Source organism: Monodelphis domestica, chromosome 3 (genome assembly GCF_027887165.1).
Source record: "Monodelphis domestica isolate mMonDom1 chromosome 3, mMonDom1.pri, whole genome shotgun sequence".
NCBI classification, from domain to species: Eukaryota; Metazoa; Chordata; class Mammalia; order Didelphimorphia; family Didelphidae; genus Monodelphis; species Monodelphis domestica.
Window position 1 is genome coordinate 127,540,709 of NC_077229.1, and position 18,016 is coordinate 127,558,724.

At 35.3% G+C, this 18,016-nt stretch overlaps 1 protein-coding gene across 2 annotated transcripts in view; it reads left to right on the plus strand.

Moving 5' to 3' along the window:
- Window positions 1-18,016, plus strand: part of ADCY8 (adenylate cyclase 8) — a 382,696-nt gene that overhangs the window by 263,971 nt on the left and 100,709 nt on the right. For both annotated transcript variants that reach the window (XM_007488342.3, XM_007488343.3), the window contains one exon: window positions 10,103-10,203. In XM_007488342.3, the coding sequence (XP_007488404.1) occupies window positions 10,103-10,203 (101 nt within the window). The remainder of the gene's footprint in view (window positions 1-10,102; window positions 10,204-18,016) is intronic.

Consider the following 18,016-nt stretch of genomic DNA (forward strand, 5'->3'; position numbering starts at 1 on the left):
TACAGGTAGTCAGAATATTCTTTATCCCATTTTACAGATAAGGAAATGAAGGCACAGACACCTAAAAAGATATTCCTAGGTCACACTGCTAGCAAGTATTAGAGTTAGGGCTTGAAATCAAATCAACTAATTCTAAAACAGACATCTTGCTTCTGTTAGATCTACTTCCCAGAATGGTCAACTATTAACATCAATTATCATTGGCTGCCATTGTGATCTATAAATTCAAGCAAATGCTCCTTTTCAGAGAGGATTGTCTTTTTTCTTATAGTCAGACTAAGATTCCTCAGGAGAATTCTTTATCTGTACATCAATAGAAATGTGTAGTAAAAGCTAAAGTTAATAATGGGTTTATACATACACATTTATTTATTTAAGAACCTTTATCTTCTGATGTAGAGTCAATATTGTGTATTTGTTTCAAGGCACAAGAGTGTAAAGAGCTAGGTAATGGAGGTTAAATGATTTGCCCAGGCCAGGAAATAACTGGGGACAGACTTTAATCCAGGATGTCCCATCTCTGGTCCTGGCTCTCAATTCACTGAGCAACTTCTCTTTTCTGAGAATTATTATGGCCAATTGACCACTTCTACCATGCTGATACATTCTTACTGTCTTCTTATATGGAAGTTTTCTCAACCATTATTATAGCATTTTCTTCTATAACCAATAACCAATAGCTCTAGTGAGAAATCTTTCATTTAAAATAAAACCTTCCCATTTTCATTCTTTATCTTCTTTGTGTTTTTTGTAGGCTCTTTTTGGGGTAGCCTAGGGAAATGAGTGTTCAGATATTAGGCCACAGAAAATCTTGAAACATAGTGAAATTCATTTTCTTTTACCTATGACTACTAATGGTATTAAGTAATGCAAAACAATATATTTAAATCAATTGATTTAAGAAATGAAGTGAAACGATTCTATTCCATCTTTTTGCTAATATTCATTCTCATTAGTTATCAAATAAGGCAATATGAAAAGTCAACATGGATAATTTCCACATCAATGATCCACATAAAAGGTTTTAAGTTGAACCCAGCTCTTTAATGAAAAATCTAAGAAATATGAAAATCTGAACTTCCTTCTGTATAGTCTATGAAATCGAATACCCAACTATCTGCCTAGGCACATGTGTATGCTACTCATTTGTTTGTAAACATCAGAGCTACCTATTCTATTCAAGTTAAGTCAACAGTCATTTATTAAATACTTATTATCTGTTGCTCACTATGTTGTATCTCAGGGATGTATTTGGTGACCAAAGTATCATTAGCCATAAATATCCTAAATAATCTGGATTCATCTTTAATGTGAAAAAGTAATTTCTTACATGTCACATAGTAAGCAAGCAAATCTATGATCAAAACTTTCAAAGGGTTCCATAATATAAAAGACATTCTAGATGTAAAAAAATTGGTGGTCCGGTGGATATAGTATCAAGTCTAGAGTCCAGAAGACTCATCTTCCTGAATTTAAATCTGGCCTTGACACTTTTTAGCTGTGTGACTGTGGGCAAGTCACTTACCTTTTTTTTCCTGTTTCCTTATCTGTAAAATGAGCAGGGGAAGGAAATAACAAACCACTACAGTATCTTTGTCAAGAAAACCCCAAATGGAGTTGCAAAAAATTAGACACAATTGAAACAACTGAACAACAACAAAATCATTTTGTTCTTCTAGCAAGCATCAAAGACCAAACACAAATGACAGGCTCTATAATCCAAAGCCTCCAATCAATCTACAAGTTCCGAAGGTTTTGTTCTAGTTGATGTTTTAAGAACTTATCTGATTTGTTATTGTTGATGCTAAGTTTCTATCAGTCCACATTTAGGAAGATAAATTCAAGTAATTTGGATCCCTAAATGTCTGTGGTCTCTTCTCATTTGGCCCCACTACTATGGAGACAAATTTGGACTATGCCTACACAACTAAGGCATAATGAAAATGAAGAGATTTACTTAATAAAGTGACAGTTAATCTCTATGTAATTTTAAATGTTCTGCATAATAACACTACTTTCTTCGTGTGATTATGTTAGCTAAAACTAGATATTTAATGAAATGAAAGACAATTGAAATTCAAATTTTATCCTGGAAATTCACATGCATTTTCATTTTTCCCATGACCAATAATGACCTTAATTAAAGCATGATGAATTTAATAGAAGAAACAAAATTGAAAACTGTGAATTTGATGGTATAACTTTTTCTTAGCTATTTATTTCATCTTTAGCTATGATAAATACTACAAGCATATTTTTGTGTTAATATAGACAAAATCTCTAATGGTGTTATTTATTAACAAAAATAATTTTATAAGAAAATTATATGTTAATATCTCTGTTGCAAACAATGATTAATTTGACTAGTTATAGGCTAGTCTGCATCATGAAATGTGAGTACGTTAAAATGGTGTTCCTTGGCCCTGAGAGGAAGATAATCTATGTCTTATTTATTCTTGCTCCCAAGGATACCTCAAACCTCAAATGGGGTCCAGAAGAGTCAGAAATAATTGTACAACAACTACAAAATTGTTATTATTATTATTATTATTATTATCTGTATTTATAACCCCTGGCAAATCGCATCTGTCTCTGAATTGCCATTTCGCCAGCAAAATGAGTGCTTAGTCTGAAGATTCCTAAAGGTTTTTTTTTTCCTATTTTTAAAATTCTATGTTCTTTTGACCTTTTCAGTTCTAACATTCTATGATTTCATGAAATACATATTTGGGATTCTGATTGTTTTCTTCTAGAGAAAACATGTTCTAATTTGGAATCTTGGAATGACCCTTTCAGGAGTCACAGTATCTCTGCCACTACCCTAATTCATCTTTCCTCCTCTGTGATTTGAAAGTTTCTTCATTTACAATATGAAGGTGTTCTACCAGATGGTTGATAAGGTTTCTTCTGCCTCCAATAGCTTTCTTTTGAACCTTTGTGTGGTCTGTCTGGGGGATCTTTTCTCAAATATGCTTTTTTTATATTTTACTCTTTCCAAAGAAACAAGTCATCTTATGTCTTAGCAGTCAGTTTCAGGGTTATAAAAATCAAACAATACTAAAACCTGTTCATTTCTTGATTTCTCTTCAAACCAAATCTTGTTGCCCAATTCTCGGATAGCTTTATTGCCTTTTAGTATCTAGGATTTGCAGACAAGCCAATCAAAAAGTCTACATGATGCAAAACATATTTCCACTAACATTCCAGGTCTAGAGTTAAGAAGACCTGAGTTCATGTTGGGTTTCAGACCTTTACTAGTTATGTGTCCTTAAGCAAGCCATTTAACATTGCTTACCTCAGTTTCCTCATCTGTAAAATGAGCTGTAGAATCAAATGGAAAACCCTAAATGGAGTCCCAAAGAATGAGACATGTCTGAAGCCATTAAACAATGGCAACAGGGATCAGGAGAACAATAGAGTGTGGGAAGCAGTGGGAAGTAGAATGGATGCCAAAGATGGGAAGCCAGAAGATTTGACAACCTATGGGATGCATGCAATGGAGAGAGAAAAGTAGATTAGATTACAAACCTGAGTACCTACAAGTGTCACGATGTCAACAGAAATAGAGGAGTAGAAGGAAAAGTGGATATCAGAATTTGGGGGCATATTGAGTTTGAGGTATCATTGGTATATTCATTGAGAGCTATTGGCAAGATATTTAGATATGTTATCCTGGAATTCTGGGGATGGATTAGTGATAAAAATATAGATTTCAGAAACATTTTAGAGTTGTTAACTCAAATAATGGGAGTGAATGAGATTTCAAAGTATGAGTAAGAAGAGAAGAGAAACAAAATCATGGGGATGACCTCTCTTTCAGACAAAGGAGGAACTAATTATACAGGACTGAGATAACAATAAATTAAGACCAACTCAGGGTTGTGGGAGGAGAATTATGAGAAGGTCCATGACATGTAAATCAAGGAAGGAGAGGGGATGAAGATTAATAGGATGATCAACAGTGCAGAGAGATCAAGGAATCAGAAAAGAACCAATTTATGTGACCAACTGCTTTTCTACTATTTCTTATAGCATAGTATGTGATAGTTTCAAAATCAATCAGTCAATTAGAATTTATTAAGTATTTGTTCTGTTCCAAGCATTATACTAAGTACAAGTACAAAAGTAAGTCTCTGGCCCCAAATACATTCTAATAGTAGAAACAATATATGTATTTATAATAGATTCAAAAGTGAATAAAAGATAATATTGAGTTGGCGTGATCAAGAAAAGCTTTATGTAGAATAGGGTGCTTGTATTTCATCTTAAAAGAAATATGAATTTCAGGAGGTAGAAATGAGAATAAGGTACATCCCAAGCATGGAAGATAGCCAATGCCAAGACAAGGAAAAGGGAAGACAAGGACATCTATGCCAATAGGCATAGGCAAAGACATCAATGCTAGCTGTCTTTTGGCATTAGAATGAACAGCACACATATACTTCCTGTACAAATCCAAACCTCAGAAGAATGAACACCATCCTTCTGCAAAGATCAGTTGCCTTCTCATTCCATTTTTTAAACATTTTGTGGATTCAAAATTATGTCCCTTCTTCCTCTGGCACATATTCTTTTATTTAAGAAATTTTATTTTAATGTGCTATTAATCTATTTTATCCAGGTAGCAAAAATGATTCTGTCCTTTGCCTTAACATGATTCATTAGGCAAAAGACCCACAACTTGGTTGATTTTGGAAATAAGAGCACTTTTCTTCTTCAAACAGTATGTCTACTTCTATACTTATTATCCATGATGATACAAGATTCATTCTAAATAAGATTTTAACCTAACTTCTTTTAATATCTATTCTTTGAGTCAATCCTTTCTATGAGATGACTAAAAAGTGCTGGTGATAGAATAGAAAAGATATTAACCTGATACTTGAAAGCCCTAATATCTAGTTTTATCTCAGCAATTAATTTGCTCTGTGACTTGGGATAGCTATTCCTCCTTTCTAGGACTCAGTTTCCTCCTCTGTAAAAAAAGGAATGTATAGGTCTAGATCATTTCTAAGGTTTCTTCCAACCTAACATTCTAATACTGGCAGATATCATTAAATGAGGACTTGCTCTGTCAAGATATTGTGCTAGGCACTATGGAAAAATGCTTCCCCCCCAAATTAATTCAATTAACTTAAACTTGATAACCATTTAATAAATGAAAAGATAAGGGAATAAACTAGAAGCAGGAAGTCCAATAAATGCATTATGTAGTGAATGAAATCTGAAACAACTTAGGAAACAAGAGTTTGAGATTCTAAGTATATAGATTAAGTAATGAATGTCAATTGCATAATAAATTAAGTCCAAGCCTCCTCAGCTTGGCACTGGATCCCAAATACATGAGGAACAGATTTTTATGCATTGAGAAAACAATTAGCAGGGCATAAACCAGGATATGAGTTTAGACAATAAAATTTCTAATTGAAGAAAGATTAAGTCCTTTCTATTTTGGAAGGGGTAAGAACAAACAGGTGTAATTCCTTGAAATTGGAAAAGGAGATGTCCTACTAGTTATCAATTGTCTATATTCAATCAAAGGAACAAAGAAGTAGTAACTGATTGACCAGTAGAGGGCCAGCTTTCAGATAAAATATATGTGTTATTTGAAATGTATAATTGTAAGAAAACTCCTTGCATCAGTCATCAGATCTGCCTGGGTTTCTGGTCAGCATAACATTGGTCCTTAGTTAAAGGTCTCTAAGGAACAGGTAGAGGTGGTCTAACTTCTCAACAATGTAGAACTAGATTCAAACAATGCAATAAATAAATAAATAATTCCATAAGTAAATAAAGTTTTTCTCATAAGAAAGAATTTTAACTAGGCCTATAATTGAATACAAAGGGAACTGGGTTAGCAACAGAATTGAGTTACAAGATGGAATCAGAATAGTTTCCTCAGTTCCCATAATTCCTTCAATTATTACAATAATCTAGATGGCCAGTAGGCCAAGATCAAAAGGGAATGGTTGTCTCTACCATGTGGGAAGTGTGGAGGGAAAAAAATGAAAAAATAAAAAAATGTAAGATTCCTGCCTCCTGGAGCCTCTAGTAAGGTTGTTGAAACCCAGGCACAAATTGCTTTAATGCAGAATTGGTCATGATAAAAGCATGAGGGAAGTAAAAAAATATATATTTTTTGTGTATGGTTCAAGGAAGAGGTTAATTCTGATGGTGAGATGAGGAAAGGCTTCTTGAAGGAGCCCTGTAACTTACTCTTGAATGAAGGGTGAACTTCTAAATGGCATTTTTGAGAGACTCAACACCACCTTAGGTTCTTGAAAAAGTATAAGTTGAAGAGAATTCAGCACAAATATATGGTAACACCAACTGAGGAATCAAGACATGCAAAGCCTTTGGTCAGATCAGGAGGATGAAGGCCAATGTCATCTTATGATGGGTCAGAAATAAATATAAATATGAATTCAGATTTTCAGAGTTTTGGAAGGAAGAATTAACCAATGATGACTCAAAAGAAGAATTAAATCATTTCCACACAGTGCAGTGCCAACAAGAGAGCATTTGAAAGCAGAGGACCTGGCTTATTACCTGTGTAGCTTCAAGAAAATTACTTACTTTCTGAGACTTTGTAAAATGAGGTAGTTGGATTTAATGATCTCTGAAATCTCCCAGTTCTAAATCTATGACCACTGTGCCAGTTGACCAGTTAGGCAAACATTAAGTAATTTCAATATACAAGCCAAAAATTAGGCAGCTACATGTTGTAGTAAACAGAGGACTGAACTTGTAGTCATAAGATCTGAGTTCCAGTCTAGTCTCAAAGACTTAACTGCTGTGTGACCCTGTGCAAGTCATATAACCTCTTCCTGCCTGAGTTTCCATGTTTCTAAAATGAGATTACTAATAGCACCTACCTCCGTGTTATATTATGAGGATAATATAAGATACATATTTGTAAATTGTTTCAAAAACCTCAAAGCACTATATAAATGTTAGCCATTATTATTGTCTTTATGACTCTGATAGAAAATGTTGATATTTCTGAATTAAAAAAGACTCTCCTAAAAATCATCTTTAAATTGTTTTATGACACTCCTTGGAGGCAATCAGATACAATCTTCCTTTAAAAAATCATAATTGCATCCTTTACACAATCCCATTTGAAAAGAAAGAAGAATGAATGAACCTAATTAACAAATGATTGTTAGAATAGATACAAGGAAATGCTCCTTTTACCAAATGTAAGGGTTTTTGGTGTGTTCTGTCCTTCCAGAAATACCATTTTAGCATATTTCCTTGTGCATGATAGTATTGCCTCCTGAATCAACACCAGTCATACTAACTTTTGTTTTGCCACTGGACTTCCATGACTTTGGTAAAGCCAGTGAGGCCAACTCTTGTACAACTCTTCCTAGCTGAAATCCAAGTCATGCACAAGTCAAAATATCATGTCATATTGGTTTTCTTTGGAAATGAAGGAAGACAACAACAATGTTTAAAATGTTAAATAATTCAAAAGATTTATTCGGCAAAAATTTATTGAGCATTTATGTGCAAGACACTAAGAGAGTTGTGAATATATAATATTATCCTTATTCTTAAGGAAAATACAGTACAATAGGGAAAAGAATGTGTACAGAAATTAATGTTAACACTTAATAGAATACAGAAGGTGCTGTAGAATTTAAGTCAGAGGAACTGGATTCAAATCCTATCTCCAACATTTGCTAGTTCTGTGACTGTGGTCTTCAGTTTCTGAGCCTCATTTTTCTCATCTGTAAGACAGGGTTAATAATAAAACTGCTACTACCTTCCTTGAGTTGTGTTGATGTTATGAGGAAAAGATTTGCTAATCTTTGAAGTTCTCTATGGAAAGAGTATTGCCTTATGAACAGAGAACTGACCTATGAGTTAGGAAGAGACTCAAGTTCACACCAGGGCGTTGACCCTTGGCAAGTCACTTGATCTCTCAGATATCCCAGACAATTTTCTTAAGACTATACATTCCAGCACAGCTGCTGATCTTCTCTGTAAAGGGAGTGTTCTCACAGAAGCTCTCCACCTTGATGAAATATGAGCCTGAACACACACACACACAAATACTACAGAAATAAATGTGAACTATTAAAAGAAATATAAAGTGCTAGGAGATCAAGTGAGTGGGAGACCATTTTTAGTTGGGGAAAGCAGGGAAGTGTCCATGGAACAAATGTTATTTAAATGAAGACAAACTGGGTTTTATAATAGGACATGAAATTTATGTTGTTTTTTTTCCAGGAGGCAGCATGGTGCTATGGAAGGAACACTGGATTTGGAGTCAAAGGACCTGAGTTCAAATCCTGTCTCTGCCACTTACTACCTGTGTGACCTTGGGCAAATCATTTAAATTTTCTGAGCCTTAGTTTCCTTATCTCTAAAGTGAGGGGGTTGATATGGATGGCCTCCAAGGTCCCTTCCAGCTCTCTAGTTATAATCCCATGAGTAAGGGTTACTTACTATGCCTTCCTGATCCCTTTTTGCATAGTTGTCTAGGATAAAGGGGTTAGTCTTCCGTCATAATAGCAGAGAATGAAACTAACATTGCAAGAGAGTGATGCTAAATTTCTTACATTTGATTGAGCCCATGACCTTAGTCTCATTAGAGCAACAATCTAACCCACTGAGACATTAACTTCACCCATGAACCCCTAGTCTGGAAGAATGCAAAGAATGAAAAGAGAAAGGGAAAAGTCAACTAAGAGTTGAACTTATTCTCACTAAAATAAGTACCAAAAAGCTTTTTTAATTCCCACTATGTCGATAGTTTTCCTCTCATCCAGATATGACCTCAGGTGTCCCATTATGTTCTATTTTCCCAGCAAAACTGGCAAAATTTCCCCTTATTCTAAAGAAGTTGCAAGATTATATGTCAAATGTTTGCTAATGAAGTACATTTTGTGTTTTGCAAATCTGAGCCTTCCTGATGCAATGGGCAATTTCAGTATAAATCATACTGTCTTGGAATCATATACATTATGACTGGACTTGGTCCTGCCCTCATACTTGAAGCAAAGGGTTGCATAAAGAAAAAAATTTCAGAAGTCTTTAAAGTTAGACAATGGCTTTGCTACATCCCCTAGATAAGCAAAATAAAGTCATTGCCATCCTGGAGGGTGTCGACAAGCAGATGAAAGGAAATATAATGTATATAGTACTGTATCAATTTTCCATCCCTTTATCCATAAAATAAAGAGGCTGCTCTAAAGTGAAGTTGTCAAACTACCCACAAGCAAATGCTAAACTTTGAACAAACAGATGAAAATGTAACCTAGAATTGTTTAACAAAATAAATAAAAATATAATACAACACATATAATGTATAGTTTTCTAAGTCAATACACAGCCTGTAGGGATTCATTTCTTTTTTAGTTTGACATACCACTATTTTAGACCCTTCTAGAAGCTTGAATCTTCTTTGTTTCACACAGAATCCTTTATGTACATCAGAATAATTTCAGGCTAAGAAGAAAAAAGAACACTACCCCAATTCTTGTCACTAAAGTCTATGCTAACTTTGGCAGGGCATTTTACTTGTCTGGACTTCAATTTCTTTTCCAGAAGATGAATTAGGTTGACCAAATGATCTCTAAGATCCTATCCAGTTGTAAAATTCTGGGTCTTATGAATCTCCAAATCCTCCACTCCCACACACAAAAGCATAAACCACTCATGATCCTTCAATGACTTTAAATTTACTCATGAAAAAGCTGTGTGTATTTTATTTGCTGCTTCTGTGGTGATATGTTTTCTATATCTTAAAAACAAGCATTCAATTTAGAGAAAGGAGAAAAAAATAGTATGATGGGAGGGGGCGGGGGGGGGGGACGACTCTGCCTGCTCCTTCCTCTTTCCTCCCCTGAATAAGAAAGTAAGTTCTGTTTGCTTCTGGGTTGTGGTTGGGAGAATGTCCTATGCCTCTGTTTTAAATGGATCATTTTCAAAGTTTCCTTTATTATGAGAATTTCCATTTAATTTTTCTAAAAATGATGAATTGATGTACCCATCTTCTTGCTCATTTCTCTGAAACTTTGGGTATAGCTTTATTCCTCCCCAAGGCAAACTCTAAGCTTCTAAGTAACTCAATCTTCTTTTTTCATTGCAGTATTCTCAAATGAGGGATGAAGTATTCAAATCAAACTTGGTCTGTGCATTTATCGTGCTTCTCTTTATCACCGCAATCCAAAGTTTGCTTCCTTCTTCAAGGTAAATACAGTGAAACTGAGTTGTGATGAGAAATGTCATTCAAGTAACTTAAAGATTCTGAGCAGGTTGTTTTGCCAGATTTCTCACATTTCCAGGAGATCTAAATTCAGAATAATTGGGTCTAGAATTTATTCCAAAATGTTTGGCACTAGTATCAGAGTCTTTTCTAATTATATTATTCTGCATCCTTATTCTATTACCAAGCCATTGCAAGTCTTTCATTCCTTCTCAGAGAATGAAGGGGGATATAGAGCATTTGAAATCTTGTGCCCCCAATTATTTAAAACTGCATTAGACAAAACAGACAGAATCAGAGTCTCAGCACCATTTGTCTTGCTGTTTTTGTTCATTATCTCTGAGAATGTGATGTGCCCTGTCATATCGTGTAACATGACGTCTCTTCCTCAAGCAGGTTGGTTTCTATATTTCATGCTGAGGTATTCGTAGCCTGAATGGAAGAAACAATGCTTTTCCATGAAAACATTAAATGGAACAGGCCAGCATTCAAGTCCGAATCCACAAAAAGCCTAGTCATAAAAAAAAAATGTCTTTATCAGGCCACTCTCCTCTCTGGAGTTCGTAAAGGACAGAGAGCTATGTATGGAACATTCACGTGGTTCACAATGGCACGCAATTTTTAATTACTTTGTAGGCTACAAAAGAGAATCAAAATATGACTTTAATTCTGGTGATCCGGCTTGGGGGTCCCAGTGAGATCCTGGATGTCCTTACGATATAGTAAGGAGAGGAGTAGGGGATAGAAAGCTGCCCTGGTAGTCATGAAGCCAGGCTTCCTGGCCCATCTCTGACATAGCCTGTCTGTTAGCCTCTCAGTGGCTCTAAGGTACCTCCTCTAAAACTATAAGATTATATGGTGCCAGAACAACTACTGTTCTCCAGTGGCAAAAAAAGTTTTTCACTACAGTGATGATTTCAAAGGTGTGCTCCTCCACTAATTCCTGGAGTGATTTGTCATTTTCTTCTCCAGCTCATTTTATAGATGGGAAAACTGAGGCAAGGGGGGTAAAGTGGTTTGCCCAGGATCACACAGCTAATAAATATCTGAGACTAGATATAAACTCAGGAAGATGAGTTTTTCTAACAAAAACAAACAAATAAATTTAAAACAACAATAAAAAATAAAAACATGAATAAGTTATTGAATTTGGAAGATAACTAGAGGTTAAATGCCTTGCCCTCCTAGTAAGTATGAAAATTAATAAAAGGAAATATCCAGAAAAAGAGTATTTATTTTAAGGTAGTCTGTATATTTGAAGAAGATTGTCTGGATTGAGGAAGGTGGTGGCTACTATAGAATTCCATAGCATGGGAAGCATGAAAGTAGATGGCCAATATCTAGATCTGAAGAAGTAGAAAGAGTGGAAAGAAAAAAAAAAGGGACTCTAAAAGCAGGTGTGGCATGCTTGGCAAATTTCTCCAACAGCCTGACTTTAAGCCTTGAACCTAATATTTTGCTTCTTTTACAGTGATTCTAGTATAAGAGCAATCATTGATAAGCAGCTTCCAGCTTGATTTGGTCCATAGATATAGTACTGGGAGTGATTTCACTCCTATATTTCACTCCCAATCTTCTTATTTCCGAGATGAGGAGACTAAGACTTAGGAAGGTTTAATGACTTGCTTAAAGCCTTAGTAGATGTCAGAGGTAATATTTAAACATGGGGCTCAAGATCCTGAGAGAGTTCTCTGTTCTCTATTCCATATTGCCTTTCTTGCATTTTCTAACTTGTGAGGTCTTCACATAGGGAAAGAGGGGGAGAAAATTTGATACTTAGAGAATTAGTTTGAGAACAGTAAAAGAATAAGTGGGTCCATCTAGTAAAATACCCAAAGAATGATTCTTCTTAGCTTGTCTATATTGGTTATATTATCTTCTACTTTGAGGAACTAGAAATGTGAATTTATGGCTATCTATGAAACATCAGTATGGTAACCAAACTGATAGACCTATTCTTGACATAGTATCTGTAATTCCTTCTTACAATGGAATGTCTGATTGTTGTTAGTTATTCAATCATTTCATTTGTGTCCAACCTTTTATGACCCTGTCTGGGATTTTGTTGATAAACATCCTGGAGTGATTTGTCATTTTCTTCTCTAGCTCATTTTACAGATGAGGAAACTGAGGTAAATTGAGTGACGTGGCTTGCCTAGGGTCACATAGCTAATAAATACCTGAGGCTACATATAAACTCAGGAAGATGAGTTTTTCTTTTTCTTTTTCTTTTTTTTTTTTAATAAAAACTCTTATCTTCCATCTTGGAGTCAATACTGTGTATTTTTGACTCCAAGGCAGAAGAGTGGTTAGGGCTAGACAATGGGGGTTAAGTGATTTGCCCAGGGTCACACAAATGGGAAGTGTATGAGGACCTATTTGAACCTAGCACCTCCCATCTCTAAGCCTGGTGCTCAATCCACTGAGCTACCACGCTGACCCCTCCCAACATAGATTTTAAAAGAAGAAAGCTTTTTGTTGTCCTTCACTTCCCTTGGAAGTGTTTACCAAAGAGGTTGGCACATGGTACATACATATTTATTAACTGATTGACAACTTCAGCTTATTTGAAGTTTTAACATTTCTGACAATAGTTTTACAGAACTGGGTCATGCTTTTACAGTCATTCTATTACTTTTCTTTTTATGTCTAAACTAGTTTGCAATTTAGATTCATATCATTTCAGACAAATCTCCTCCTCCCTCCCCATCCCACCCAATTGAAATTGTTTGCCTTTGATTTTCAATGATTTCATTATTGATAATATCTCATCCCTTCTAGGTTGACTTTCCCATTTTAGTCCATGAGAGTGTACTTGTCTTTCCTCTGAACCCTTTGAAATCTAATTTCCTCAAATCTAGGTTACAAGATCGACAATTTCCCCATTTTATCTCCTTTTCCATCACAAATTCTAGGAAAGAATTGTCACTTTTTCGCTGGGTTCCTATCACTTCTATCCCCAAAACTGTTCTTTCTCTTAAGTAAGACTAAAATCCTGAATAAAATCTCTCCTTGTGATTCCTTTGCCTTTTGAAGAATAACTTACTACAAAGGCAAGTTTGGGAGCTAATAGCTTCCATTTTCCATCAGCTACTCTATATGGTTTTTACACTGTGGAATAACTTCCTCCCCAGCTATAAGCCATCCACCTGAAATCATCACCATGAAAATTGAAGCTGTTTTTAATACCATCTTCTCAGCATCTCCATTACTTCTCTCCTTATTGGAGAGCTGGAGGAAGGAGCAATAAACTCCAAACAGAGCCTTTCTTTTATAGAGGACTTGGAATTTTCCAGGTAACTCCATTTTCCATTTTCCATCAGCTTGCTCTGTTTAGTTTCAATTGAATCATAACCCCTAAGTCGAGCCTCTAATAGTTCCCCCTCCCATCCCTTCACTTTTCAAGTTCCTTTTGTGTATTGTCTTTCTTCACTACATTGTATACTATTTGAGGAGAAGAACTATTGTCTTTTTCTTATTTGTAGTCCTAGCACTTTTTACAAATGAGGAACTGAAGCTGAGAGAAGTGATGTGTCCAGAATTTGAACTCAGGTCTTCCTGCTTCTAGGCCTAGTACTCCATCCACTGAGCCATTAATTTAAATACCAATCTACAGTCATAGACCAGTCATAGAAGTTTCATCCTATTAAGTATGATTGACATCTATGGGATCAAATTTGCCTCCTTGCATTAGGATTTCTAGGTCCTCTTCTTTGTTGCCTAAACTTTGAGTATTTGTGTATAAACTTATAATTCCATGCATCTTATATTACTGGCTCCTTATATTTTGTCCATGTGAATTTCTAGGTCTCTCAGTTGTCATTTTTCTATGTAGTTATATATACCTATCTTTAAGTAGTCTCCTCCTTTTTAATGAGAAGCCCTTTCATTTTTCAAGTTTCACAAGACATCAAGCAAATCCAGTGTTACCAACCTTTGCTTGGTGGACTCCATCTTTTGCCAGGAGCCTGTCATTCCTATATTTTAAACCATGTTCCAGATATCCAGATAACATTTTCAGACACTGCTTCTTAGTCAATTGTTCACTCAATGTTTTTTTCTCTATGAGTAACAGTGAAGAAAACATAACCTATGTTCCTGTTTTCTTTGGTTTTCTGACCAAATTGATTGCCCCAAACTTCATAACAATCGGCAATATATTTTAGGTTCCTTTTAGTAGTGCCATTTGTGCTAATATGACTCACTAGAAGTGGGTAACTGTCATCTATCTCATTTACTATTAGGAGGTTTTTTTGTACTGTCTAGGATATAGGTTTTAGGAAGGCAACATACCTCCATATTGTTATTATTGGATCAACATCATCTCAGTACCCCAGGTCAGGAATTACCATTCTACTCTTGATTCTACAGTTATGTGTGAACCTATTCTTACTACAGTGCCATCACTTTGAAGGTGGTAATGTATCTGTCTTATTCATCATAGTTTTCCAGCATTGATCACAGAACCTCATGCATGATAGAGACTTAGGATATTTCTGTTAAATTGAATTAAAATAAATCACACAATTAAAGTTAATTCAATAAAGCTGCACCATCCTTTTATTTTTTTCCCTTTTAAACATTATTTTATTTGGTCATTTTCAAACATTATTCATTGGAAACAAAGATCATTTTCTTTTCCTCCCCCCACCTCCCACCACTCCTTCCATAGCTGACGCACGATTCCCCTGGTTATCACATGTGTTCTTGATTCGAAACCATTTCCATGTTGTTGGTATTTGCATCAGGGTGTTCATTTAGAGTCTTTCCTCAGACATGTCCCCTTAACCCCTGTAGTCAAACAGTTGCTTTTCTTCAGTGTTTTTACTCCCACAGTTTGTCCTCTGCTTGTGGATAGTGTTTTTTCTCCTAGATCCCTGCAGATGGTTCAGGGACATTGCATTGACACTAATGGAGAAGTCCATTACATTCAATTGAACCACAGTGTCTCAGTCTCTGTGTACAATGTTCTCCTGGTTCTGCTCCTTTCACTCTGCATCACTTCCTGGAGGTTGTTCCAGTCTCCATGGAATTCCTCCACTTTATTATTCTTTTAGCACAATAGTATCCCATCACCAACATATACCAAAATTTGCTCAGCCATTCCCCAATTGAAGGTCACCCCCTCATTTTCCAATGTTTTGCCACTACAAAGAGTGCAGCGATGAATATTCTTGTACAAGTCTCTTTCCTTATTATCTCTTTGGGGTACAAACCCAGCAGTGCTATTGCAGACAGTCTTTTATCACCCTTTGGGCATAGTTCCAAATTGCCCTCTAGAATGGTTGGATCAATTCACAACTCCACCAGCAATGAATTAGTGTCCCCACTTTGCCACATCCCCTCCAGCATTCATTACTTTCCATAGCTGTTATGTTAGCCAATCTGCTAGGTGTGAGGTGATACCTCAGAGTTGTTTTGATTTGCATCTCTCTGATTATGAGAGATTTAGAACACTTTTTTTGCACCATCCTTTTAGAACTAGTCAATCACCAAAACATTCTATTATGCAATTCTCTAAAGTCACATATAAGAGTACATTCAAATGATTTAACTTTTATACTTTTCATCCTTGACAAATACATACATATACCAAGATGATTTTGCCATTGATTGTTTGGATATTCATCTTAGAAAGGCTGAAAATGCTCTCAAATTTCATCCCTTTTATTTCACAGAAAAGCTGAAATAAGGAAGCCTAAAATCCAATATTTTACCAGACTGTCCACATATTATGAGATATGAGTGGTCTAAATGTACTGGACTCTTAAGTCTTCCTTTTTCTGGTCCTAGTTTCCTACCCAACTCACTTTGTCTCTCTCAGATTCTGTGTCTAAACAGATGGTAGGGGTCAAATATTTACATTGTTTTCTCCAGACAAATGTTTAGCATCCTGCTTTATTATCCATAGCTAATTCAAATCTTGGAACCGGTAGGAAAGGGGGAAATGATCTAGGCAACCAATGAAAGAAAGAGTAATCTCTAAATATTTTCCTTTTTCTTTTATCCTTCTTGATTTGATTTGATTTTTTCCTCCAATTACACATAAAAACATTTTCCAACATTTTTCAAAGGATATTGAGTTTCAATCCCTCTTGACAGTATGGTAAGCAATCTCATATATATTTTAGATATACAATCATGTAAAACATTTTTCCATATTAATCTTTTTAAGGAAGGAAATCAGAATTTAACAAATAAAGAAAGAAAGGGAAAAAACTTTGCTTTCTCCTGAATTCAGCTCTTTTTCTCTGGAAGCACTTCACATTTTTATTATGATAAAATAGTTTGGATCACTGTATTCCTGAAAATAGCTATGTTCTTCACAGTTGGTCATTATATAGTATTCCTGTTACTGTGTACAATGTTCTCCTGGTTTTGCTTATTTCACTCTGCTTCAGTTTGTATAAATCTTTCCCATTTTTTTCTGAGTAATTCTTGCTTGTCATTTCTTTCAATACAACACTTTCCATTACAATTATATACTGTAACTTATTAATTCCCCCAATTGATGGGTGTCCCTTCACACTTCAATTTTTTGCCACCAAAGATATTAGTGCCAAATTGTTCTCTGGAATGATTGAATCATTTCACAACTCCCCAAATAGAGCATTCATGTCTCAATTGTCCCACATCCTCTCCAAGTTTGTCATTTTCCTTTTCTGTCATAATAGCCATTCTGAGGTATGAATTCATTCCCCAGAGTTGTTTTAATTTGCATTTATCTAATTAACAGTTTTTAGAACATTTTTTGCATGACTAAAGAGAGATTAAATTACTTTGAGAACTGCCTGTTGATTTCCTTTGACAATTTATCAATTGGGTGATGACTTTTATTCTTATACATTTGACTCTTTTTTTTGTATTTGTAAAACGAGGCCTTTATTCTTATTAGACTTGTAAAATAAATGCATCATTATAATTCTTGTGTAATATTTTCCCTCCTATTTTCCCCTGTTTAGTCTCTGACCACCACTTCTCTCAATTTGACCTCTTGTCTCTTAGCCACCCCCTCCCATTTTGAACTTCTCTGTCACTCAAATAATTTTCCATGATGACATTCATTTTTCTTGTTTGCTCATTTTCCATTCTTTGTTCTCTTTTAATTTTAAAAACTGATCAAGTTGGGTACTGTAACTATGGTGAAAGGAGGTTCAGGTTCTTTGTGCAGCTACCTTCAGAACTGACTATGGGATCTATCTGCTTTCAGATCTTCCAAGGGGGTTTGCTGTAAGTAGAGGTATGTTTAATATTGTCCTTGCCTGTGCTCTAGTCTGTGGGTAACCACAAGCACTCCTTTCCCCCCTTGGAATTGTGACCAGGGTCCCCTGCTTCCCTGTCATGTCAGCAAAAGGCTAAATGTAAGGTTTTTCATGTCTTTTTGTAATCATTCATTTCCTCATTTCTTACAGTTCAATAGTTCTTCACTTCATGCATAAAGCACAACTTAATTTAGCCATTCTTCAGTTTTGGTGCCAAACCCACCTCAGCTCTTTTTCAGGGATACTGCTTCTCAATGGTTTTTTCCTGTCTTGGGCTTATTAAGTCAGTTTTTGAACCCAACTTCATTCATATTCATTCCAAAGAAATTTCATCTTATTCCACTTAAACCAATGTTTTTTCTTTCAATATTTATTGAATAATCACTCTTATCATTGATAGCCATCTCTCCCAGCTTTTTATCATTTACAAATATGAAAAGGTAACATCAAGCTCTTAACTAAGTTGTTAAATTTCATTTGAAATCATGGGGCCAAATACAAAGTTTTAGTACAGTTTTGAAGACTTGCTTCCTGA